Source organism: Ranitomeya variabilis, chromosome 3 (assembly GCF_051348905.1).
Source record: "Ranitomeya variabilis isolate aRanVar5 chromosome 3, aRanVar5.hap1, whole genome shotgun sequence".
In the NCBI taxonomy this organism is placed as follows: Eukaryota; Metazoa; Chordata; class Amphibia; order Anura; family Dendrobatidae; genus Ranitomeya; species Ranitomeya variabilis.
This window is the reverse complement of record NC_135234.1, coordinates 686254595-686281024: the sequence shown is the minus strand read 5'-3', so window position 1 is coordinate 686281024 and position 26430 is coordinate 686254595. Positions and strand designations below refer to the sequence as shown.

The following is a 26430-nucleotide window of genomic DNA, read 5'->3' as shown; positions in this document are numbered from 1 at the left end:
CCATCCTCACGACAGGGGAACTGACTTCCCCAGCTCCTGTCCTCCCCAGCCCCCTCCTTATCTCCAGGGGGTAATCAGACAGGTTGGGGTGGTTTTCAGGCCTCCCAGACCTGACAAAGGTGCCTCTGGGATTAAGGCACTTCAGGGGGTTCATCAAGAGGCATAGATACAGTCAGGCAGCAGACAGGCCATGTGCACACGTTCAGGATTTTTCGCTATAAAAACGTGATAAAAACGCGAAAAAAACGCTTACATATGCCTCCTATTATTTACAGGGTATTCCGCATTTTTTGTGCAAATGTTGCGATTTTTTTCCACGAAAAAATCGCATCGCGGAAAAAAAAGCAACATGTTCATTAAAAATGTGGAATTGCGGGGATTCCACACACCTAGGAGTGCATTGATCTGCTTACTTCCCGCACGGGGCTGTGCACACCATGCGGGAAGTAAGCAGATTATGTGCGGTTGGTACCCAGGGTGGAGGAGAGGAGACTCTCCTCCACGGACTGGGCACCATATAATTGGTATAAAAAAAAAAAGAATTAAAATAAAAAATAGTCCTATATTCACCCTCTGATGGCCCCCGGAGTGTTCCCGCCTCTCCGGTGCATGCTCTCTCTTCCGTTCCTATAGATGTTGTGGTTCAGGACCTGTGATGACGTCGCTGTCTTGTGATTGGTCGCGTGACCGCTCATGTGACTCACGCGACCAATCACAAGCCGCGACATCATCGAAGGTCCTGAACCACACCGGCAATCTATAGGAACGGACGCCGCCGTGGAGATTGGCTGTGTACAGGTGAGTATAACCATTTTTTTTATTTTTTTATTATTTTTAAACATTCTATCTTTTACTATAGATGCTGCATAAGCAGCATCTATAGTAAAAAGTTGGTCACACTTGTCAAACAGTGTGCCCAACTTGTCAGTCAGTTTTCCAAGTGATGCTACAGATCGCTTGGAAAACTTTAGCATTCTGCAAGCTAATTACGCTTGCAGAATGCTAAAAAAAAACCCGCGAAAAAAACAGAAAAAAAAATGCAAAAAAGAAAATGCGGATTTCTTGCAGAAAATTTCCGGTTTTCTTCAGGAAATTTCTGCAAGAAATCCGGACGTGTGCACATACCCAAGTGAGATAATCCAATTATCAGCCTTTTGGAATGTAATTGAGACTCTAGACAATATGGGGAATACACGGAATGATAGAGGGCAACAAGAGAACACTATTAAAATCAGTAAAGTATAAATATACACAAAATGATACCCACATAACATATCACACCATCACACAACGGTTTTACACCTTTATGAAAAGACCTCTTATAGCCGTACTGTATTCACAACAAAACAGAGAGCACAGATCAGAAGCTGAACATTAGACATTTTTCCATTTTTTTTTTTTTTTTAATTATCTAATTTGCAAACTGATGACAGCAACACATCTCAAAATGTTGGCATAGGACCATGTCTACCATTGTGTAGCATCGGCTCTTTTTAGAAACGTTTGTAAAACTCTGGGAAGTGATGAGACCAATTGCTGCAGTTTTGGGACAGGAATGTTGGCCCATTCTTGTCTAAAGTAGGTTTCTAGTTGCTCCACAGTCCTGGGGCTTATTTGCTGGATTTTTCCTTTCATAGTATGCCAAAAGTTTTACATTGGGGAAATGTCTATGAGTCGCCCTGCCAGGGCCGTGGGGTACTCAGTACCGGGTCCGGTGTTCACAGGGGGATGTCACGGTGGCGACCCGGTTCGTGGCTTATGGCGCCCATGTAAAAGGGAAAGGTCTTTAAAGGGAATAAAGTTTATGTTCGTGACACCACCTGTGGTATTCTGTCAGGGTGACCCATGCTGCTTTAAGGGGTCCGCTGAGGTGATGTTATGGCAGTGAGATTGTATACCTTCCCACATTTGAAGTATATCCCCAGGGCTTCCCAGTGTCTAGATGGTAGAATGGTGAGAGGTGCAGTAAGGAACGAGGACACATATTTGCAGTCTCTTTACCTCATTTACTGAAGACTTCAGCAGCCACAGTCCAGGGCACTGGATCACAGGGCAGGTGGGCAGGTAGGGTCCGGCCGGTTTGGAGTCCCCTTATCCAGGTGGAAAATAGAAGCCTTCCTTTGCGTTGTAGTGGTGTAGTCCCTTACTGCCTATGGCTTCACATAAGGTCCTCACAGATGTTATCTCTCTCTCTGTCCCCCGGTTCGGATAGGACTAAACCCGTATGACTGGTGACTTGAGCCTGTTTATAAGATCTCTTAGATTACCCGGCTCTGTGGGGTGTCACTGTGCCTCCTGGGTGTGGATGCGGACAGGTAACGTGCAATTAGCTGTCCTGCCAGTCTCTGATGTAAGGCGTGGAGGTCCTTACAACCTCGGTGTTCCGGCTACCGGTGTACTGCACCTCAGAAGGAGGCAGCCTGCTCGGGTATCCTTTCCTGTGCTTCCTCTCCTGCTCTTCCTCTCCTGCACGCTCACTGCAATCAATTCGGCTTTCTAAAATGTCTCTTTCCAAAGAGCTGCAGCTCTGAGGGGAAGCACAGCTCCGTAAACCCTCTGTCCTCCTCAGATGGATGTCTGGAACTTTCTAACTTTCCCTACAGACTACAAGTTTTATATATATATGTATGTCACCTAGTAAATAGGATCAAAAGCTCCCCCTGGTGGCCTGGAGTGTGAATGTGTTGCATGTTTGTGGTACCTGGTTACAGTTATCCTTTCTTGCCTCCAAACGTAGCATCACTCTCCCCGTGAGGACAGCGACATTACTGTGACGACCAGGACCCCGGGGTGCCACATCTAGACTGCAGGAAGCCAGATTATCACCAGAATTCTTCTTCTGTGAAGCGATGTTGATAGGATGGATATTTCGACCCCCAGTGATCAGTAAGTTCTTCCCAATTCTATGGAACTCAGACAACGTATTACATTGAAAATAACCATTTAACAAACACCAGTGTGTAACATATTTGTGGCCACTAGAGGGCAGTCAAGCTCTGCACTGCCAATTTTGGATAGGATCGATCACATGTGTATGATATGAACACAGTATTTGGGCACAATTATGTTTTGTGCCCTTGTACATTTTGAAGATAACAAAATTATAACCCTCCAAAAATTGTTTGTAATATATCATTCATAACATTAGAGCAAGCTGCCTAATGTTGACCATGCCTCAACAGCTGCTGGCTATGTATGTCATCTGGTGTTCGATGAGAACTATTAAAGGGGTTGTCCACTACTTTCAATTAACCCCCCAATGTATCCCCCCGGGGCCCCTGATGAATTGTGTGATTACCTTCCGTTGCCGTTTTCGCCTGTGAGCGGCGCTATAGCTGCGGCTGAGTCCGGGTCACGTGACCCCCAGGCTGCAGCCTCCGCTTATTTCCACCGACGTCACGTCAATTTCCAGGCTCTGGAAATTGACGTGACGTCAGCAGCAGGCGTGTCCCAGCCGCACAGTCAGCAGTCACTCAAGAGTGACTGGGCTGTGGGCGGGACTGTGGGCTGCCTGCGGGGCTGTGCTAGGGGCGGGCGGGACTTGCTGGGGGCGGGGCTAGGCAGGGAATACACGATGTGATGTGCGGGGCTCTGCGTGCCGGTGCCGGTATGTGCGGGCGGCGCCGGCCATCACATGCTGGCACGCAGAGCCACGGTCCGCACGTACCGGCGCCGCCCGCACATACCGGCATGCAGAGCCCCAGTCTCTCTGTGCAGGCATCGTCCGATGGGACTACAAGTCCCATCGGGCTCTACCTGCTACAGTGACAGTGATTGACACATTAGCCAATGATGGGACAGTAGTAGTCCCATCATCCGGCTAATGTGTTGAATGTAAAAAAACCCCCCACATATACAGTACATACACACATACAGAACATGCGACGACGTGCAGCATGCGACATGCACCATGTGACAACATGCACCATGCGACAACATGCACCATGCGACAACATGCGCCATGCGACAACATGCGCCATGCGACGACGTGCAGCATGCGACAGCATGCGCCATGCGACAACATGCAGCATGCGACAACATGCAGCATGCGACAACATGCGCCATGCGACAACATGCGCCATGCTACAACATACGCCATGCGACAACATGCGCCATGCGACAACGTGCGCCATGCGACGACGTGCGCCATGCGACGACATGCGCCATGCGACGACATGCAGCATGCGACGACATGCAGCATGCGATGACATGCGACGACATGCAGCATGCGACGACATGCAGCATGTGATGACATGCGACGACATGCAGCATGCGACGACATGCAGCATGCGACGACATGCGCCGACGTGCAGCATGCGACAACATGCACCATGCGACGACATGCGCCATGCGACGACATGCGCCATGCGACGACATGCAGCATGTGATGACATGCGACGACATGCAGCATGCGACAACATGCGTCATGCGACAACATGCGCCATGCGACGACATGCAGCATGCGACAACATGCAACATGTGACTTCATGTGACATGCCACATACAGTACATACATACAACATACATACAGTACATATAACATAGAGTACATACTCACCATCACTTGTCACTTTGATCCCCGAAGCCATTGTCATCTGTAAAAAATATTAAAATAATAAACAAACACTATACTCCCTGATCCGCAGAAATCCAATTAAAACGAGTGTCCCACGACGATCTCCCGTAGAGAGCAGGAGCATCAGGTGATGCAACCACTCTCTAGGGGCTCCAAGAACACAATGAGGGGAGGAAGGTATCCTTCCACAATGTATTTCCCACAATGTATTCCTACGCCCCTGTGAGAAAATAGTCCCTAGTCTCACTTTATGGCATGCTGTATGAGAAAGTTCCCACGCAGCTTTTTGCCATAAAGTGAGACCAGTGAACTATAGTAACCTCAGTGATGCACTGCAGGAGCCATTGTCCTTAAATACGTGGCACGTGGCACTTACATACGTGGCACTTATATACGTGGCACGTGGCACTTGCATACGTGGCACTTGCATACGTGGCACTTGCATACGTGGCACTTGCATATGTGGCACTTGCATACGTGGCACTTGTATACGTGACACTTACATACGTGGCACGTGGCACTTACATACGTGGCACTTACATACGTGGCACTTAAATACGTGGCACATGGCACTTACATACGTGGCACGTGGCACTTACATACGTGGTACTTACATACGTGGCACTTACATACGTGGCACTTACATACGTGGCACTTACATACGTGGCACTTATATACGTGGCACGTGGCACTTACATACGTGGCACTTACATACGTGGCACTTACATACGTGGCACGTGGCACTTACATACGTGGCACTTACATATGTGGCACTTACATACGTGGCACTTAAATACGTGGCACATGGCACTTACATACGTGGCACTTACATACGTGGTACTTACATACGTGGCACTTACATACGTGGCACTTACATACGTGGCACTTATATACGTGGCACGTGGCACTTACATACGTGGCACTTACATACGTGGCACTTACATACGTGGCACTTACATACGTGGCACTTACATACGTGGCACTTACGTGGCACTTATATACGTGGCACTTACATACGTGGCACGTGGCACTTACGTGGCACTTATATACGTGGCACTTATATACGTGGCACTTACATACGTGGCACTTGCGTACGTGGCACTTGCGTACGTGGCACTTACATACGTGGCACTTACATACGTGGCACTTACATACGTGGCACTTACATACGTGGCACTTAAATATCGTGGCACTATGTCATAAAATGTTCATTACACGGTTAGGGGTGAGGTTATAGGGGTAGGGTTAGGGTTTGGATCCCTTTATCACCCTGATGGTGGTGGGTGGTTTTTCAGTGTTTTTTCTGTTTTTTTTTCTATAAAAACACATGCGTTTTTAACGCAAACGCGCGCGTTCAAAAACGCATGCGTTGCCGAAAACGCGTCAAAACGCATGTGAAAAACCGACGACGCATGCGTTTTTTTCCTATACTTAACATTAAAAACGCATGCGTTTTTTAGCGCTAAAACGCAGCGTCCAAAAACGCAAGTGTGAAACCAGCCTCAGTGCCGGAATTGGCGCATCTAAGGCTACGTTCACATTTGCGTTGTGCGCCGCAGCGTCGGAGACGCAACGCACAACGCAAACAAAAACGCAACAAAACGCACGCTAAAACGACGCATGCGTCCTTTTTGGCCGAAAGTTGGACGCAAAAAAAATGCAACTTGCTGCGTCCTCTGCGCCCAACGCTTGCGGCCAAAAAAACCCATGCGTCGCAAAACGCAGCACAATGCATGTCCATGCGCCCCCATGTTAAATATAGGGGCGCATGACGCATGTGCACAAGTCTGCGGCTCCCATAGACTTACATTGGTTGTGCACTACACTGCGGATTTGATGCAATTCAGTGCAGCAAAAAACACTGCGGATCTGCAATCAGATCCACAACGTGTGCACACAGCCTTAGCATTTAGTGAACCTAGCCAAAAAGCCAAGCAAAAAACAAGTGTGGGATTGCACTTTTTTTGCCATTTCATTGCACTTTGAATTTTTTTCACATTTTCTGTTACACGACATGGTAAAACCAATGGTGTCGTTCAAAAGTAGAACTTGTTCCGCAAAAGATCACATGGCTATATTGACGGAAAAATTATGGCAAAAATTATGGCTCTGGAAAGAAGGGGAGCGATAAACGAAAACAAAAAAGCTCCAGGGGTGAAGGGGTTTAGAAACATGGATATGGACATACCTATGGAAATAGACATAGATATATCTGTATGTATCTAACTAACTAACTATCTATCTATCTATCTATCTATCTATCTATCTATCTATCTATCTTTCCCTCTATCTATCTATCTTTCCCTCTATCTATCTGTAATGGAGTGTGGGTTGGACAAATGTAAAAGAGGAGGTTGGACAGAAATGACATCACAAATCTTTTTGAAGCTAGAGGGGGGAGAGGAGGGAGGGGTTGGGGTGTGTTTTGGAGGGGGCGTGCTAGGTTCGGGCTTAGTAGCAGTGCAATGCATCATGGAACTTGTAGTATTAGAGCACAATGACTCAGGAGAAAGGAAGTTGTCGATTAACCCCATGAGAGCTGAATCCAGCACTAAAATGTGCTGCTACAGCATGATAAAAGGTAATATTGCTAAAATAAACACAGTAGATGTTTTCAGTGGCACATAATAGCAAGATTTATGAAAAAAAAAAAAAAAGGTTATAGTAGTGGACAACTTCTTTAATGTGTGATTGGTGAGGTGCAGAAGTGGAGTTTTCCATGTGTGGGCGGTAGTACTGTGGAATGTTCGAGGGGTGGAGGTGTATCTGGGGTGGAGGTAGAGCTGGGGTGGTGCCTGGGCAGAGTCTTGAGGGGGTCCAAAAATTTTGCCAGTATGGGGCCCTGAAATTCTTGGTAGCAGCCCTGTATATATCTGTATCTTGGTTGCGATAAAAGAAAGGGGGCCCAAAAATATTTCTTGCACAGGGGCCCCAAGCTTTCAGTGTCTGTCCCTTATCAGCATAATCGAACAAACCTGAAAAATTATGTTGCCAAGTCTTAAGAATAATTTGATGGATTGAATTTTATTTTATTTCACACCAGTTGTAATTTTGTTTCCATAACATCTGGTAAAATGAATGATGTCAATCAAAAGTATGACTTGTCCCGTAAAAAAAACAAAAAACAAATCCCTCATACAGCTTGAAATGAAATGAAAAATTGCCTGGTCTGGAAAGGGTTAATAGCACATTGAAATAAAAAATAATTTTGCAACTAAATTGAACTTATAGAGCACCAGATCCAAAACTGTGTCTAGTCTAAATGTAAAATGAAAAGCAGCACATTTCTCCAATTCACCTTCACATCACTTCTAAAAATGATGACAGAAACTAGATAGCAAGAAATTCTGTTCTTAGCTGTGTCTGGGAATAAAATTAAAGATAAAGAAAGACATTGCAATTGCTGAGGTAGCAAAGACGGCACACCAAGCAAGCGAGTCTGTCGCCCTCTGCCAGTGACCATACTTGTGTAGGAGCTGTAACCTGATGGAACAGATGAGGATTTCTGCATTTGTGAGTTATTCTTTTTATATTCATTGATTGTAAAATAACACGCAAAACCAAATAAATGGGCTGGACAACAAGCTGGTATAATATTATTATTATTATTATTATTTATTATTAAAGCGCCATTTATTCCATGGTGCTTTACTTGTGAAAAGGGGTATACATAATAAAAAAACAATAGAATATTCTTGAAGAAAACGAGTCACCAACTGGTACAGGAGGAGAGAGGACCCTGCCCACGAGGGCTCACAGCCTACAAGGGATAGGTGAGGATACAGTAGGTGAGGGTAGAGCTGGTCGTGAAGCAACATGGTGGAACAAGGGCTACTGCAGGTTGTTTGCTTGTCAGAAGAGGTGATTCTTCAGGTTCCTTTCGAAGGTTTCCATGGTAGGTGAGAGTCTGATATGTTGGGGTAGAGAGTTTCAGGGTATGCGATTGTGGGAAGTAGAGATAAAAGGAGAGAAGAGGTGGAGATCTTGTGAGGATCAGAGGTTGCATGCAGTAAAGTACCAGGAGACTAAAGGTACCGTCACATTAAGCGACGCTGCAGCGATAGCGACAGCGATGCCGATCGCTGCAGCGTCGCTGTTTGGTCGCTGGAGAGCTGTCACACAGACCGCTCTCCAGCGACCAACGATGCCGAGGTCCCCGGGTAACCAGGGTAAACATCGGGTTGCTAAGCGCAGGGCCGCGCTTAGTAACCCGATGTTTACCCTGGTTACCAGCATAAAAGTTAAAAAAACAAACAGCACATACTCACCAGCGCGTCCCCCAGCCTCTGTTTCCTGACACTGACTGAGCTCCGGCCCTAACAGCACAGCGGTGACGTCACCCCTGTGCTTTCACTTTCAGTTTAGGGCCGGCGCTCAGTCAGTGTCAGGAAGCAGAGGCTGGGGGACGCGCTGGTGAGCATGTACTGTTTGTTTTTTTAACTTTTACGCTGGTAACCAGGGTAAACATCGGGTTACTAAGCGCGGCCCTGCGCTTAGTAACCCGATGTTTACCCTGGTTACCAGTGTAAAATATCGCTGGTATCCTTGCTTTTGCTGTCAAACACGGCGATACACGGCGACCTAGCGACCAAATAAAGTGCAGACCTTCTAGCAGCGACCAGCAATTTCACAGCGGGATCCAGATCGCTGCTGCGTGTCAAATACAGCGATATCGCTATCCAGGTCGCTGCAACGTCACGGATCGCTGGCGATATCGCCTAGTGTGACGGTACCTTTAGGCTTCTTTCACACTTGCGTCGGTACGGGTCCGTCGCTAAGCGTCGGCGGGACGTACCAATGCACGTTGTGAAAATTATGCACGACGTGGGCAGCGGATGCGTTGAAAAACTGCATCCGCTGCCCACATCGTGCATAATAAAGTCCGGGGAGGAGGGGGCGGCGTTCTGGACGCGCATGCGCGGTAGGAAATGTCGGACGCGACATATGAAAAAACGTTCCCTTGAACGTTTTTTCGTGCCGACGGTCCGCCAAAACACGACGCATCCAGTGCACGACGGACGCGACATGTGGCCATACGTCGCGATCCGTCAGCAATACAAGTCTATGGGAAAAAACGCATCCTGCGGGCACTTTTGCAGGATCCGTTTTTTTCCCAAAACGACGGATTGCGACGTACATCACACGACGCAAGTGTGAAAGTAGCCTAAGTAACAGATGTATGGAGGAGACAGGTTGTGGATGGCTTTGTACGGCATGGTAAGAGTTTTGTACTGGAGTCTCTGGGTAATGGGGAGCCAGTGCAGGGATTGACAGAGAGGAGAGGCTGGGGAATAGTCAGGGGGACATGTGGATTAGTTGGCCAGCAAAGTTTAGGATAGATTGGAGGGGTGCGAGAGTGTTAGAGGGGAGGCCACAAAGCAGGAGGTTGCAGATTCTTGGTTGAGGAATATTCGGATCTGGGAGATATTTTTGAGTTGTAGTTGCCAGGAAGTGGAAAGGGCTTGGATATGTGGTTTGAAGGAGGGTTACCTCGAGGCAGCGAGCTTGTGGGATTGGGGAGAGTGAACAGCGATTGACTTTGATGGGTAGGTCTATTGGGGGGGTTGAGTGAGATGGGGGAAAGATGATGAATTTTACTTTGTCCATGTTAAGTTTTAGAAATCTAGAAGACAACAAAGATGAAATAGCGGACAGACATTGTGGGATTCTGGTTCATAGGGAGGTGATATCGGGTCCAGAGAGGTACAGTGGGTACGGAAAGTATTCATACCCAATTAAATTTTTCACTCTGTTTCATTGCAGCCATTTGGTAAATTCAAAAAAGTTTTTTTTTTTCTCATTAATGTACACTCTGCACCTCATCTTGACAGAAAAAAACAGAAATGTAGTAATTTTTGCAAATTTAATAAGAAAGAAAAACGGAAATATCACATGGTCATAAGTATTTAGACCCTTTGCTCAGTATTGAGTAGAAGCACCTTTAGAGCTAGTACAGCCATGAGAATGATGCAACAAGTTTTTCACACCTGGATTTGGGGATCCTCTCCAGTTCCATCAGGTTGGGTGGTGAACGTTGGTGGACAGCCATTTTCAGGTCTTTCCAGAGATGCTCAATTGGTCAGGGCTCTGGCTGGGCCAGTCAAGAATGGTCACAGAGTTGTTCTGAAGCCACTCCTTTGTTATTTTAGCTGTGTGTTTAGGGTCATTGTCTTGTTGGAAGGTGAACCTTTGTTTTTTTTCAGTCAAGATGGGGTGCAGAGTGTACATTAATGTGAAAAAAAGGAACTTTTTTGAATTTACCAAATGGCTGCAATGAAAAAAGAGTGAAAAATTTAAAGGGGTCTGAATACTTTCCGTACCCCCTGTAGATCTATGTGTCATCAGCATACAGGTGATACTGAAAGTCATGGGACTCTATGAGCTGTCCCAGGATGTACAGAGTGTAAGAGCACGTTATCACTGTGGCCATTTTACAGACAAAATCCAAATCAAAACTAAACAAAATGAGAAATGAGGATATATCCAAGAGCAAGTAAATAAGTATATGGTAATAGCACATTTAAATAGCATAGGGTACTTAGTTAACGCTATTTTGATTAAAAAAAAAAGTATAAAAGCCATTCCTCCACGACAAGGTGTGTCCATAGGGACAGTGCTAACCTGTCTAGTATTAAACCCTTACATTGTGTCACAAAACGTCACGGTAAGTGCAGGATAGAGCCTGAGGCACCCAACAATGGGAGGCTATGCAGATTAAATACTTAAGCCAGAAAGAATGAACCATGACCTCTGATTGCACAAAGTACAAGAGAGTACAAGCAGAGCAATAGATGTGCGTCCTCACTGCCCAATGCTCGTTTCACTCTTGCTTCGTTGCGCCCCTGATGAAGAAAGGGTGAAACGCGTGTTGTGGCGCTGGGACTTACATCTATTACTGGAGAACCTGGAGGAAACCTATACAAACGCCTTGCAGATGTTGTCCTTGGTGTGATTTTAACTTGGGACCCCAGTGCTGCAAAGTAACAGTGCTAACCACTGAGCCACCTTGCTGCCATAGTGTATAACAATAATTGATCATAGTGAATGCAGAAAACATGTAGATTTTTGTGAATTTGACCTTATAGAAACATTTCAGAAAAAAGGAACATGCCGTCACTGTGTATTCATTTATTCACTGTGTATTCATTTATTCATTGTTAAGTGCAATAACCCACATACCGGTACAATTGACTTGTGAATCAAACTCTGAAAGGGTCGTCCGGTGCCGCTTGCTTCCACAGTTGGCGTTGATGATGTGAGATGATGGATACCTGCCGATTGTGTAAATGTGCTGACAGATATCGGAGAGTCATCAGTACCATGCACATTACATCCCTTTGCAGAAGTGAGTTAGGTCGGACATCTCTTTTGGTGCAGGTCTTCCGTATGATAGGCTTCAATAAAAAATATGGTGTCTAATTATATATCCTTTACAAACTGAATACAAGTAGCCATGTGTGTGTGTAATTACATAGAGGAAGTGAGTGTTCCACCTGAAGTGTCCCTCAGCATTAAAGGTCAAGTCAAGTCTATTAGCCAGCAGTCCGTCCTATTTTAGTAACCGCTGTGACTGTTGATCTCAGTACTATTCTTGCAATGTACATTTGATACATGTTGGAGAGGAAACCCAGAGCCCTGGCCTTAGGATGGCAGGGAGATCTTTCCTAATCCTTGGTAGCCACAATCAGGGCTATACTCCCTTATAGACAGATCTGTGTCATCAGCGCTTGTTCAGCAATGTGGTTTACAAGGACTTTCTTACAAATGAGCAGATGAAGAGTTTGGAGCTACTCTGCCTGTTTCACCTGCAAGAGGTTTTCAGAGCATTGACATTTAGCACAGAAAAAAACCTTCCCAGGCTCAGTGCTCAGTCAGCAGATTAGGTTCCTTCTCCCTGCATAAAGGGGTGGGAGGTCGAGTGCTTGGAAAGGTCAGAGTCTACAGAGACAGGGCAAGCCCCTCAGCTGCCTGGTCACAGGCCACTTAGCATGCACCATGTGCGGTGCACCTACACGGCAGACAGCTGCTCAGAGATGTCTACTATTCCCACGCAGGGCAGCAGTGACGGTCAAAACTATTATGTGCATATTGTAAGGAAGACAAGTGAGATAAATATGTCACGTCATATATACAACAAGCCAGGACCGGACTGGAACTGAAATTCAGCTCTGACATTTTCAAGAACACAGGCTCATGCCCCTAACTTCTGTAATCTTGCTCCCCAGATAGTGGAACCACAGGTCAGCAGCAAACAATGATGTGTGGTTTGTGCTGCGGACCTGCAAATCTAACAGCCACTGAATCTTGTAGATTGTGAGCCTTCGCGGGCAGGGTCCTCTCTCCTCCTGTACCAGTTATGACTTGTATTGTTTAAGATTATTGTACTTGTTTTTATTATGTATACCCCTCATTACATGTAAAGCGCCATGGAATAAATGGCACTATAACAATAAATAATAATAATTATGGTCAATTTAGACGATAATAGCCAATAATGGTGAAATGTGTGTTCTTAGGAGCGTGCCTTCCTGATTATGGGCTCATTTAAATAGGTCAGTAATAGCCCAATGTCACAGGTTTACCGCGACAGAGAAGAGCAAGAAGACAGCAGCGTCTGATTTCTCCTACTCCTGCACTTATTAGAAGCACTTCAGCTTCATATTAAATGGCGCAAGTTACTTTTAGCAGTGCAAGGATTAATCTGCTCAGTTGAGAGCTCCTGGATGCTTTCCTGCATTAAGGCTCTCAGCTGTTTACTGTTAGCCACTCCCCTCTCCTATATATTCTGGGCCCTGGCTAGGACTCATTGTCAGAGATAGCTTATGCTGCATGGCTGGAGGTTGTTCTTGGTGGTTGTTATTTGAGAAGGCGTTTGGTGCATTTATCTGTGACCGTTGCTAGGTTTTGGGTGTGTGATAATTCCCTTCATTCTTCTACTTTGGTTTAACCCCATCCTCCACTCCCCTGTGCTTACGTCTGTTGTTTATGTGTGTACTAGATGGTGGCCCGATTCTAACGTATCGGGTATTCTAGAATATGCATGTGCACGTAGTATATTGCCCAGCCCACGTAGTATATTGCCCAGCCCACGTAGTATATTGCCCAGCCCACGTAGTATATTGCCGAGCCACGTAGTATATTGCCGAGCCACGTAGTATATTGCCCAGTGACGTAGTATATTGCCCAATAACGTAGTATATTGCCCAGTGACGTAGTATACAGCACAGAGCCACGTAGTATATTGCACAGCGATGTAGTATATTGCCCAGTGACATAGTATATTGCCCAGCCATGTAGTATATTGTCCAGTTACTGTTGTGAATTCTGTTCTCGAACTCCCTCCGGGGGTTATGAATGGTACTTCGGCGAGTTCTGTCCATGGACTCCCTCTGGTGGCTGTGAGTGGAGCTGCTGGTTCTGAGGTTCCTTCCTCAGCTGACCTCGTTTAGTCCTAGGCTGGCTGCTCTATTTAACTCCACTTAGATCGTTACTTGATGACAGCTGTCAATGTCCTAGTACTGGTTCAGTTCTCTCTTGGATCTTTCAGATGACCTGTCTACTCCAGCAAAAGCTAAGTCCCTGCTAGCTTATTTGTTTACCACTGTTTTCTTGTCCAGCTTGCTATCATGATTCTGCCTTGCTAGCTGGAAGCTCTGGGATGCAGAGTGGCACCTCCACGCCGTGAGTCGGTGTGGGGTCTCTTTTGCACACTCTGCGTGGTTTTTTGGTAGTTTTTTATGCTGACCGCAAAGATACCTTTTCTATCCTCAAGTCTGTTTAGTTAAGTCTGGCCTCCTTTGCTGAAACCTATTTCATTCCTGTGTTTGTGACTTCCATCTTAACTCACAGTCAATATGTGTGGGGGGCTGCCTTTCTCTTTGGGGGAATTTCTCTGAGGCAAGTTAGGCCTTATTTTCTATCTTTAGGGGTAGTTAGCTCTTAGGCTGTGAAGAGGCGTCTAGGCAGAGTCAGGTATGCTCCACGGCTATTTCTAGTTGTTGTGATAGGATTAGGGGTTGCGGTCAGCAGAGCTCCCACTTCCCAGAGCTTGTCCTGTATTACTAGTTTGCTCATCAGGTCATTCCTAGTGCTCCTAACCACCAGGTCATCATAACAGTTACGTAGTATATTGCCCAGTGACGTAGTATACAGCACAGAGCCACGTAGTATATTGCCCAGCCAAAGTAGTATATTGGCCTGTCACGTAGTATATTCCCCAGCTACGTAGTATATTGCCCAGCCACGTATGTCACAGGTTAAAAAATAAAAAATCTACTATATAATTGTCTAAGGGGTACTTCCTTCTTTCTGTCTGTCCTTCTATCTTTCTTTCTGTCACAGATATTCATTGGTCGCGGCCTCTGTGTCATGGAATCCAAGTCGCTGATTGGTCTCGCCAGCTGCCGGTCATGGCTGCCGCGACCAATCAGCGATGGCCACAATACGATTAGTCCCTCCCTACTCCCCTGCAGTCAGTGCCCGGCACCCGCTCCATACTCCCCGCAGTCACCGCTCACACAGGGTTAATGCCAGCGGTAACGGACCGCGTTATGCCGCGGGTAACTCACTCCGTTACCGCCGCTATTAACCCTGTGTAACCAAGTTTTTACTATTGATGCTGCCTATGCAGCGTCAATAGTAAAAACATCTAACATTAAAAATAATAAAAAATCATTATATATTCACCTTCCGCCGTCTTTCCCGCTCCTCGCGATGCTCCGGTGACCGGTCCATGCAAGCGGCAGGTTCCGGTGGCAAGGATGGTCTGCGAGAAGGACCTGCCATGACGTCATGGTCATGTGACTGCGACGTCATCACAGGTCCTGCGCGAGAAGGAGGCAACAGAACTACAAGGGGCCCTCTGAAGGTGAGTATATGTTTATTTTTTATTTTTTAACCTGTGACATACGTGGCTGGGCAATATACTACGTGGCTGGGCAATATACTACATGGCTCTGTGCTGTATACTACGTCACTGTGCAATATACTATGTGGCTCTGTGCTGTATACTACGTTGCTGTGCAATATACTACGTGGTTGGACAATATACTACGTCACTGGGCAATATACTACGTCACTGGGCAATATACTACGTCACTGGGCAATATACTACTTCACTGGGCAATATACTACGTCACTGGGCAATATACTATGTGGCTGGGCAATATACCACGTGGCTCTGTACTGTATACTACGTCGCTGTGCAATATACTACGTGGCTCTGTGCTGAATACTACGTCACTGGGCAATATACTACGTCACTGGGCAATATACTACGTTACTGGGCAATATACTACGTCACTGGGCAATATACTACGTAACTGGGTAATATACTATGTGGCTGGGCAATATACTACGTGGGCTGTGCAATATACTACGTGAACATGCATATTCTAGAATACCTGATACGTTAGAATCGGGCCACCATCTAGTAAACATATACTCACCTTCAGAGGGCCCCTTGTAGTTCTGTCGCCTCCTTCTCGCGCAGGACCTGTGATGACGTCGCGGTCACATGACCGTGACGTCATGGCAGGTCCTTCTCGCAGACCATCCTTGCCACCGGAACCTGCCGCTTGCATGGACCGGTCACCGGAGCGTCGCGAGGAGCGGGAAAGGCGGCGGAAGGTGAGTATATAATGATTTTTTATTTTTTTATTATTTTTAACATTAGATGTTTTTTCTATTGACGCTGCATAGGCAGCATCAATAGTAAAAACTTGGTCACACAGAATAATAGCGGCGGTAACAGAGTGAGTTATCCGCGGCATAACGCGGTCCGTTACTGCTGGCATTAACCCTGTGTGAGCGGTGACTGCGGGGAGTAGGGAGGGACTAATCGGACTGTGGCCGTCGCTGATTGGTCGCGGCAGCCATGACAGGCAGCTGGCGAGACCAATCAGCGACTTGGATTCCATGACAGACAGAGGCCGCAACCAATGAATATCCGTGACAGAAAGAAAGACAGAAGGACAGACAGAAAGACGGAAGTACCCCTTAGACGATTATATAGTAGATATTTGTATGTTTAGTATTTTCCGTTACCCCTGTTTGTATTACCTTGTTAGTCTGGTTGGTGTATTACGGTACACTACTACTCACCTCTTCCCTAGGTTAGGGAAGGGTACAGACTGAGGGCAGATTCAGGAGCAAAGGCAAGGTAGGTGGCCCCGACGTCTGCACCATCAGAAGAAATCCGAGGAATAGGATAAACTAGGGTGCCCCTAGTGTTAGGCACAGGGAAGGAGCATATGGTCCTGGGACACCCAACAATAGAGTCGTGACACCTGATGTAAGAGCAAAACAATTATTTGTCACAAGTTTTAGCTGGCTTAAATCATGGTTATTTGTAGACATTGCTCCCGCTAAGCAGGACATGTGTTCCTGAGAACAAGGCATCCTACTTGCTCAGAACATATTGACAATCACTATGCGCACAGAGACGTGCAGTCCTCCTGTGTGAATAGGCCATGTATATAGTTGGTCGGTGGTCATTTACATGGAGACTACAGTTTCAGCGCGCACCGTCCTGCTCTCCTCCTGGCATATGTAATGACAGGTCTCGTTCAGATGTCCATTTTTCACATACATATACTATCTGTGGTTTTCATTATTTCAGTTCAATTATAGTCTATAGTTTATATGCCCTTTTTTCTTTTTTTTTTTTGCAGGAAGTTTCTCCCCCCAAAAAAATCAAACAGATTTTTTACTTTTAGCAGCATCACCTATGCAAGTCTACGGACCTTCCTCGCTTCTTTCTTCATCTGAATTCAATCTGAGAATATGACTCTGGAGAGCAAATAACTTCTTTAGATGGATACATTACAGAATGGGGGATATATTCAGGGCCGGCGTCAGCACCCGGGCAAGGGCCCTGGCGAGACGGGGAGCCATTTATGGTACGGTACACTGAGGCTCTGTTGGGCAGGCAGTTGCCTAGGGCCCCCGCTCCCCCAGGGGCCCTCAGTTAGCAGCACATCACGCAGCCACTATGGGGCCCCTGTGAGGCAGGGTGGCTGCCTGCTGCAGCGCCGACTGCCCCACCGCCACGGCATTGAACTATATCGGCGTCTGCAGTTCAAAGCGATGATGGAGGAGAGAACATCAGCTGACGCTCCCTCTCCCATCATTCCCCGCTCTGACACTGCGGGTGTGCGATGACGTCATCGCGCACTCACTGTGTGCCAGGCAGTGCAGCCGCTGAGACAGGAGCAGGGAGCAGCGCGGGCACGAGGAGAGGTGAGGAGTGTGGGGGTTTTTTTTGTTTTTTTTTTACTATAACAGTGAGTACTGGAATGTGGGGCCATTTTCGGTGGGGAGATGCGGGCTGTGCTATATACTACATGGCTGTGCTATACGCTACGTGGGCTGTGTTATATACTACGTGGGCTGTGTTATATGCTACATGGTTGTGGTATATACTATGTGGCTGTGCTATACATACTATGTGGGCTGTGCTATATACTATGTGGGCTGTGCTATATACTATGTGGGCTGTGCTATATACTATGTGGGCTGTGCTATATACTATGTGGGCTGTGCTATATACTATGTGGGCTGTGCTATATACTATGTGGCTGTGCTATATACTATGTGGCTGTGCTATATACTATGTGGCTGTGCTATATACTATGTGGCTCTGCTATATACTACATGGGCTGTGATATATACTATGGGCTGTGTTATATGCTACGTGGCTGAGCTATATACTATGTGAGCTGTGTTATATACTATATGGCTATACTATATTGTGCTATATACTACATCGCTGTGTTATATACTATGTGGGCTGTGTTATATACTATGTGGCTGTGCTATATACTGTACTATGTGGGCTGTGTTATATACTATTATATACTACATGGCTGTGCCATATACTATGTGGGCTGTGTTGTTTACTACGTGGCTGTGCTAAATACTACGTGGCTGTGCTATATACTACATGGTTGTGTTAAATACTACGTGGGCTGTGTATTATACTACGTGGCTGTGCTATATACTATGTAGTCTGCTATATGCTACATGGCTGTGCTATATACTACATGGCTGTGCTATATATTGTACTACGTGGGCTGTGTTATATACTACGTGGCTGTGCTATATACTATGTAGTCTGTGCTATATACTACATGGCTGTGCTATATATTGTACTACGTGGGCTGTGTTATATACTATGTGGCTGTGCTATATACTATGTGGGCTGTGTTATATACTACATGGCTGTGCCATATACTATGTGGGCTATGTTGTTTACTACGTGGCTGTGCTATATACTACAGTCATGGCCAAAAGTTTTGAGAATGACACCAAAATTATATTTTCACGTGATCTGCTGCCCTCTGATTTTTATTAGTGTTTGTCTGATGTTTATATCACATACAGAAATATAATTGCAATCATATTATGAGTACCAATAGGTTATATTGACAGTTAGAATGAGTTAATGCAGCAAGTCAATATTTGCAGTGTTGACCCTTCTTCTTCAAGACCTCTGCAATTCTCCCTGGCATGCTCTCAATCAACTTCTGGACCAAATCCTGACTGATAGCCGTCCATTCTTGCATAATCAATGCTTGCATTTTGCCAGAATTTGTTGTTTTTTGTTTGTCCACCCGTCTCTTGATGATTGACCACAAGTTCTCAATGGGATTAAGATCTGGGGAGTTTCCAGGCCATGGACCCAAAATCTCTGTTTTGTTCCATGAGCCATTTAGTTATCACCTTTGCTTTATGGCAAGGTGCTCCATCATGCTGGAAAAGGCATTGTTGGGCGCCAAACTGCTCTTGGACGGTTGGGAGAAGTTGCTCTTGCAGGACATTCTGGTACCATTCTTTATTCATGGCTGTGTTTTTAGGCAAGACTGTGAGTGAGCCAATTCCCTTGGCTGAGAAGCAACCCCACACATGAATGGTTTCAGGATGCTTTACAGTTGGCATGGGACAAGACTGGTGGTAGCGCTCACCTCTTCTTCTCCGAATAAGCTGTTTTCCAGATGTCCCAAACAATCGAAAAGGGGATTCATCAGAGAAAATGACTTTGCCCCAGTCCTCAGCAGTCCACTCCCTGTACTTTTTGCAGAATATCAGTCGGTCCCTGATGTTTTTTCTGGAGAGAAGTGGCTTCTTTGCTGCCCTCCTTGAAACCAGGCCTTGCTCAAAGTGTCTCCGCCTCACAGTGCGTGCAGAAGCACTCACACCAGCCTGCTGCCATTCCTGAGCAAGCTCGGCACTGCTGGGAGTCCGATCCCGCAGCTGAAACAGTTTTAAGATACGGTCCTGGCGTTTGCTGGTCTTTCTTGGGCGCCCTGGAGCCATTTTGACAACAATGGAAGCTCTCTCCTTGAAGTTCTTGATGATGCGATAGATTGTTGACTGAGGTGCAATCGTTGTAGCTGCGATACTCTTCCCTGTTAAGCCATTTTTGTGTAGTGAAATGATGGCTGCACGTGTTTCTTTAGAGATAACCATGGTTAACTGAAGAGAAATAATGATACCAAGCACCAGCCTCCTTTTAAAGTGTCCAGTGATGTCATTCTTACTTAGTCATGACTGATTGTTCGCCAGCCCTGTCCTCATCAACACCCACACCTGTGTTAATGGATCAATCACTAAAACAATGTTAGCTGCTCCTTTTAAGGCAGGACTGCAATGATGATGAAATGTGTTTTGGGGGTTAAAGTTCATTTTCTGGGCAAATATTGACTTTGCAAGTACAGTAATTGCTGTTAAGCTGATCACTCTGACATTCAGGAGTATATGCAAATTGCCATTAGAAAAAATGAAGCAGTAGACTTTGGAAAATTAATATTTGTCTCATTCTCAAAATTTTTGTCCATGACTGTACATGGCTGTGTTATATACTACGTGGGCTGTGTAATATACTACCTGGCTGTGCTATATACTATGTAGTCTGTGCTATATGCTACATGGCTGTGCTATATACTACATGGCTGTGCTATATATTGTACTATGTGGGCTGTTATATATAGTATGTGGCTGTGCTATATACTACGTGGGCTGTGTTATATACTACGTGGCTGTGTTATATACTACGTGGCTGTGTTATATACTACGTGGCTGTGCTATATACTACATGGCTGTGTTATATACTACGTGGGCTATGTTATATACTATGTGGCTGTGCTATATACTACGTGGCTGTGCTATATACTACGTGGGCTGTGTTATATACTACATGGTTGTGCTATATGCCACGTGGCTGTGCTATATGCCACGTGGCTGTGCTATATGCTACGTGGCTGTGTTATATGCTACGTGGCTGTGTTATATGCTACGTGGCTGTGCTATATACTACGTGGCTGTTCTATATACTACGTGGCTGTGCTATATACTACGTGGCTGTGCTATATGCTACCCAGTTTGCACTTTGACAAATGTTCTACGTTAATACTTTCTAATGTTTACTTTAAAAAGTTTTCCATTAAAAAATTGTCATATTCAATGTATGCAGTTTTTTCTTTGCAGTAAGTTCAGCTAACAATAAAATGCCTACTGGTAACTGAGGAAGAGGGAGTAGGTCACAAAATTGGCATATAAGGGGTTGACTTATATAAAGCCCCTCTGCTGTATGGTATTGTAGAATTTACTATAGCTATCACTCATGTAAGAAGTGAAATCTGGCATTGTACTATACCTATATTTCTCTGCTGTATCTGTGCATCATGAATCGTGGTATGTGTTAAACGGGGGCCCACTGAGACTCTTTCGCCCGGGGCCCTCAAAAACCTGGAGCCGGCCCTGGATATATTAAGACATTGCACTGATGACAGAGAAAGCACATCACAAGCTCTGGATTCATCAAAGTAAGTTCTACATTTTGCATTATTCTGCATTAATATCAGGAGCTGCATTAAAGGTTAGGCTTCAAGCTGGAGCCAACACATTTCTATAAGTTAAAATGTTTCTGTAAATGGTCTGAATACTGAATGATTGACAGCATGAAACGTCTTTGTGTTAGACATTTGTATTCAATGATGGATTTGTTTCCCCATCATTCATGTTAGGGACAATTTGTAAAGAAGCCAATTAACCTATCAGTATATTTTTGGAGTGTGGGATGAAACCGGAGAACCCGGAGGAAACCCACGCAGACACAGGGAGAACACACAAACTCCATGCAGACATCTGTGGTCGGATTTGCTTCCACGACCCGAGTACTGCAGACACCAGTGCTAACCACTGAGCCACCGTGCCGCCCATGAAATGGTGAGACATTATTATGGTGGAAGATGGAGTTGTAACTTTCCACCGGTCTTCTGGATGGCTTGATCCATGCGTTGCCATCTTGGCCGGGCCGATGGTCAGACTAATGAAAGAGCGGGGTGGTCACTGATGGATCTTCTCAGGTTGTGGTTACAAGAACCAACTTGCTGTCACAGTAGCCACACCCAAACCTCTCGACGTCGAGAGAATTCGTCCAACGTCCGATTCTGGGGTGGGAGATAAAGCGTACATTAAGAATGTTCCTAAATGTGCAATCACATCCAACATCAATGACAGAGTCCTTTCATGTCTGCCTGCAGAAGCTGTGAAGCAAGCAGTGATAGTAACTAACACATACTCTCACGGCCAGTATCAGACTCCCGTCTATCCGTGGTTTATGTGAGTTGTATCTAACCTGTATGGGCACTCCGAGCACTGGTATATCACAGGGTAGTGGTACTCCCAACTGTGGAATGCAGTAATGGGTGGGAGGTCAGGGTGGCTTTGTGCGGCCTTCCCACAATATTGCTCCCATAGCTGGTGATGGGCATATTCTCCATTGCCATCGATGACCCAGCAGGCAGCATGACACATCTCATGGATCATTGTGTCTCGGAGTCGTTCTGAGGACAAAGAAGCATTTAATTGCAATTGGGAGTGAAGATGTATGGAAGATATCACACAAGCAAATCTATAAATTGTGCCCGATGTGAAGCCTACCTGCTGAATCGCAGACTTTATCCGATAACTGGATAATGGCATAGCGCACCCCATTATTCTCCCGGAAGCCGGTGCGACCAGCCACTTTACACAGCCTTTTATTCCAGCTTATGTCCATATATGCAGGAAGCTATAGAGGAAAGAATAAGAAAATATAGAATATAGAGGTATATACTATTTACACTGGATACACTAACTCTATCCGATAATGCTCCAGTCACTATTCCACATATCACCCCATACCTACAGAATATAGACGTATATACTACGAGATGGTGGCCCGATTCTAAAGTATCGGGTATTCTAGAATATGCATGTCCACGTAGTATATTGCACAGCCCACGTAGTATATTGCCCAGCCCACGTAGTATATTGCCCAGCCCACGTAGTATATTGCCCAGTTACGTAGTATATTGCCCAGTGACGAGGTATATAGCACAGAGCCACGTAGTATATTGCACAGCGACATAGTATATAGCACAGAGCCATGTAGTATATTGCCCAGCCACGTAGAATATTGGCCAGTCACATAGTATATTGCCCAGCTACGTAGTATATTGCCCAACCACGTAGTATATTGCACAGCGACGTAGTATACAGCACAGAGCCACGTAGTATATTGCCCAGTTACGTAGTATATTGCCCAGTGACGTAGTATATTGCCCAGCCACATAGTATATTGCCCAGTAACCTAGTATATTGCCCAGTGATGTAGTATACAGCACAGAGCCATGTAGTATATTGCCCAGCCACGTAGTATATTGGCCAGTCACATAGTATATTGCCCAGCTACGTAGTATATTGCCCAACCACGTAGTATATTGCACAGCGACGTAGTATACCGCACAGAGCCACGTAGTATATTGGCCAGTCACATAGCATATTGCCCAACCACGTAGTATATTGCACAGCGACGTAGTATACAGCACAGAGCCACGTAGTATATTGCTCAGTTATGTAGTATATTGCCCAGTGACGTAGTATATTGCCCAGCTACGTAGTATATTGCCCAGTGACGTAGTATGCAGCACAGAGCCACGTAGTATATTGCACAGCGATGTAGTATACAGCACAGAGCCACGTAGTATATTGCCCAGCCACGTAGTATATTGGCCAGTCACATAGTATATTGCCCAGCTACGTAGTATATTGCCCAGCCACGTATGTCACAGGTTAAAAAATAAAAAATAGACATATATTCACCTTTCGAGAGCCCCTTGTAATTCTGTCGCCTCCTTCTCGCGCAGGCGCGCAGGACCTGTGATGACGTTGCGGTCACATGACCGTGACGTCATGGCAGGTCCTTCTCGCAGACCATCCTTGCCACCGGAACCTGCCGCTTGCATGGACCGGTCACCGAAGCGTCACGAGGAGCGGGAAAGGCGGCGGAAGGTGAGTATATAATGATTTTTTATTTTTTTAATTATTTTTAACATTAGATATTTTTACTATTGACGCTGCATAGGCAGCATGAATAGTAAAAACTTGGTCACACAGGGTTAATAGCGGCGGTAACGGAGTGAGTTACCCATGGCACAATTCGGTCCGTTACTGCTGGCATTAACCCTGTGTGAGCGGTGACCGCGGGGAGTATGGAGCGGGCGCCGGGCAGTGACTGCAGGGGAGTAGGGAGGGACTAATCGGACTGTGGCCGTCGCTGATTGGTCGCGGCAGCAATGACAGGCAGCTGGCGAGACCAATCAGCGACTTGGATTCCATGACAGACAGAGACCGCGACCAATGAATATCCGTGACAGACAGAAAGACAGACAGAAGGACAGACAGACAGACGGAAGTGACCCTCAGACAATTATATAGTAGATATATTCTAGATACTGACTCTATCTCTAACCCTCCAGTCACTATCCCCCATATTTATTATACTCGGTATTGCAGCCTATGGTATTCAATCATGTCTACAATTATCTTTTAAATGTGTATTTAATAAAGTGTATTTTTTATTGCACATACTGTATACTCTATTCTTCCTTTTTGTTTGATACATCCTAGCTTTTTGAGTTGTGCATTTGCTATGATTTTTGGGTATTTTGTTGTTATGTATATACACTAACCCTAGTGGATACACTAACCCTAGGTCTAACCCTCCAGTCACTGTTCCCCATATCACCCTATACCTACAGAATATAGAGGTATATACTATATACACTTCATCCCCATATCTCCCTATTCCGGGCTGTGTGTTATAACTTAATACCTTGTCCTCAAAGACGGTCCTGTTATAAAACTTGTACAGACGCCGTATCAACTTCTGTTTGTTGTTATGGAAGTTGGAGACATATATAGATTTGGGAGAAGACAGATCTCTCAGGAAACAGTAATTGATGGGACGCTCCTGTCTCCTGGCCACAGAACATCAGAGAGGATCACACATCAATACTGGTTATATACTAACGCCGTACATGACCTGCAGATACACAGCTGATAAATTGAGAAAATGCCAATAACAGCGCCACCTAGCGACCGGATAGCATGAACATGACCCAGGTAATATTGATATATAGGAATACAGAATACATTACGTCACTGTCTTCTCTTTTACAAAGCTGGATCGGGGAGAATTGGGCTCTGGAGAAAAGAACAAATATCGTCATTTACTTCTGTGTCATTCAGTTTTCCTAATCAATAAAAAGTCTCATTTCTTATTTTACAGGAAGGAGTTTATGATCCTTTCAGACGCTTTATTACATACCTGACTCTGTATTTAGCAGGTGGGAACCAGAGCCGCTATCTTCATAGCCAAGGCACATTGGAGACCTCCGAATAAGTGGACGATACTGAAATAAAGAAACACAAAGACCCAAACATTGAGACTGAGGGAGAAGCAGCGATATAGCGGTATAATCACAGAATGCGGCATCCACCGATCTTGGCTAGACGCCCGGAGCCTCAGAAAGCGCTGGAGAGAAGTGAGCGCTCACCTGACGGAGATTCTCATCACCGCTGCCGTCCTGTAAGTCGAACGCAGAAACTCTACGGCATTTTTTATCGACTGGTAACTGGGAAAGGAAAGTAGAAAAATAACGACATTTTTTAACTTGAAATTTCCATAAGTCACAATCACTGAGAATTCCAGGCCTGGAGCTACTGCTGTGTGCTGAAATATGGGCACTACTAAATGTACCCCAGGGCAGTATTACACATGTCACAGCATGGGCACTGGTGGAGGAACACCCAGGAGGAAAAACTACGACTAAACCATTTCATATTGATGCCGCCACTCACCTGGTCAATAATACCGCCATCCTCTATATCAGACTCGATATCAAAGCGACGTTTATGCATATTTTTTCAAATTTTGCTCAACAGAAATAGCAAAACCTTCACTCCACAAACTCTAATTACCCTCAAAGTCTGTGACAGCGAGCGGAACTTTCATCAGCTCTTCATAATGTGACATCACGACTTGTGTGACATCAACATTCCATTTAGAACACTGATCTGACATCACCAAGCGCATCACTTTTTTCCTCCCCTTCTTCCAAGAGCCATAACTTTATTATGTTTTCGTTAATGTAGCCATATGAAGGCTTGTTTTTTGCGGGATGAATTGTACTTTTCAATGACACCATTAATACTACCACATAGTGCACTGGAAAATGGTAAAAAAAAATCCAAATGCGTTAAAAGTGCAAAAAAAAAAGTGCAATTTCACAATTGTGTTTTTTTATTTAGCAAGTTCACCATATGGTAAAACTGACTGGGCATGGGTGGACACTGACAGCTTGGGGCTCCTGTTGAAGAAATGTGTTTGAGCCCCTCTCCTTTTATGGTGATAAAGCTACAGATATATATATATATATATATATTGCCACATACACCCCACCCATACATAGATATATACAGGGACGGTTTTAGACAAATTGGGGCCCTGGGCAAAGTTCAAAGTGGGG

The 26430-nt window shown here is 45.4% G+C and overlaps 1 protein-coding gene and 1 long non-coding RNA gene across 3 annotated transcripts in view; one reads left to right on the top strand and one right to left on the bottom strand.

Annotated features, from left to right (window-relative positions):
- LOC143817021 (uncharacterized) overlaps window positions 1–26133 on the top strand; it is a 48612-nt gene extending 22479 nt beyond the window's left edge. The window contains exons 2-3 of one of the 2 annotated variants that reach the window (XR_013224042.1): window positions 2738–2886; window positions 25246–26133. This is a non-coding gene — a long non-coding RNA (uncharacterized LOC143817021). Of the gene's footprint in view, window positions 1–2737; window positions 2887–25190 lie in introns of both variants that reach the window. The other variant, XR_013224043.1, reaches the window with a different exon arrangement.
- On the bottom strand, window positions 21564–25900 carry LOC143817019 (germ cell nuclear acidic protein-like). The gene is made up of 8 exons (XM_077298062.1): window positions 25763–25900; window positions 25459–25536; window positions 25230–25314; window positions 25060–25105; window positions 24735–24879; window positions 22520–22649; window positions 22215–22422; window positions 21564–22026 (listed from the first exon to the last, which is right to left on the bottom strand). Exons 1-8 carry the CDS (start codon window positions 25820–25822, stop codon window positions 21939–21941), a joined length of 840 nt encoding a protein of 279 aa, XP_077154177.1. The 5' UTR covers window positions 25823–25900; the 3' UTR covers window positions 21564–21938.
- Window positions 26134–26430: the final 297 nt, after the last annotated feature.

Bases quoted from the DNA above. Each gene is read 5' to 3' on its own strand.
- LOC143817019 (XM_077298062.1), bottom strand. From the start codon at position 25,822: ATGCATAAACGTCGCTTTGATATCGAGTCTGATATAGAGGATGGCGGT. The intron at 22,423-22,519 runs GTAGGCTTCACA...CTTTGTCCTCAG, and splicing joins TAAAGTCTGCGATTCAGCAG to AACGACTCCGAGACACAATG. The intron at 22,027-22,214 runs GTTAGATACAAC...CTCCCACCCCAG, and splicing joins TGCTCGGAGTGCCCATACAG to AATCGGACGTTGGACGAATT.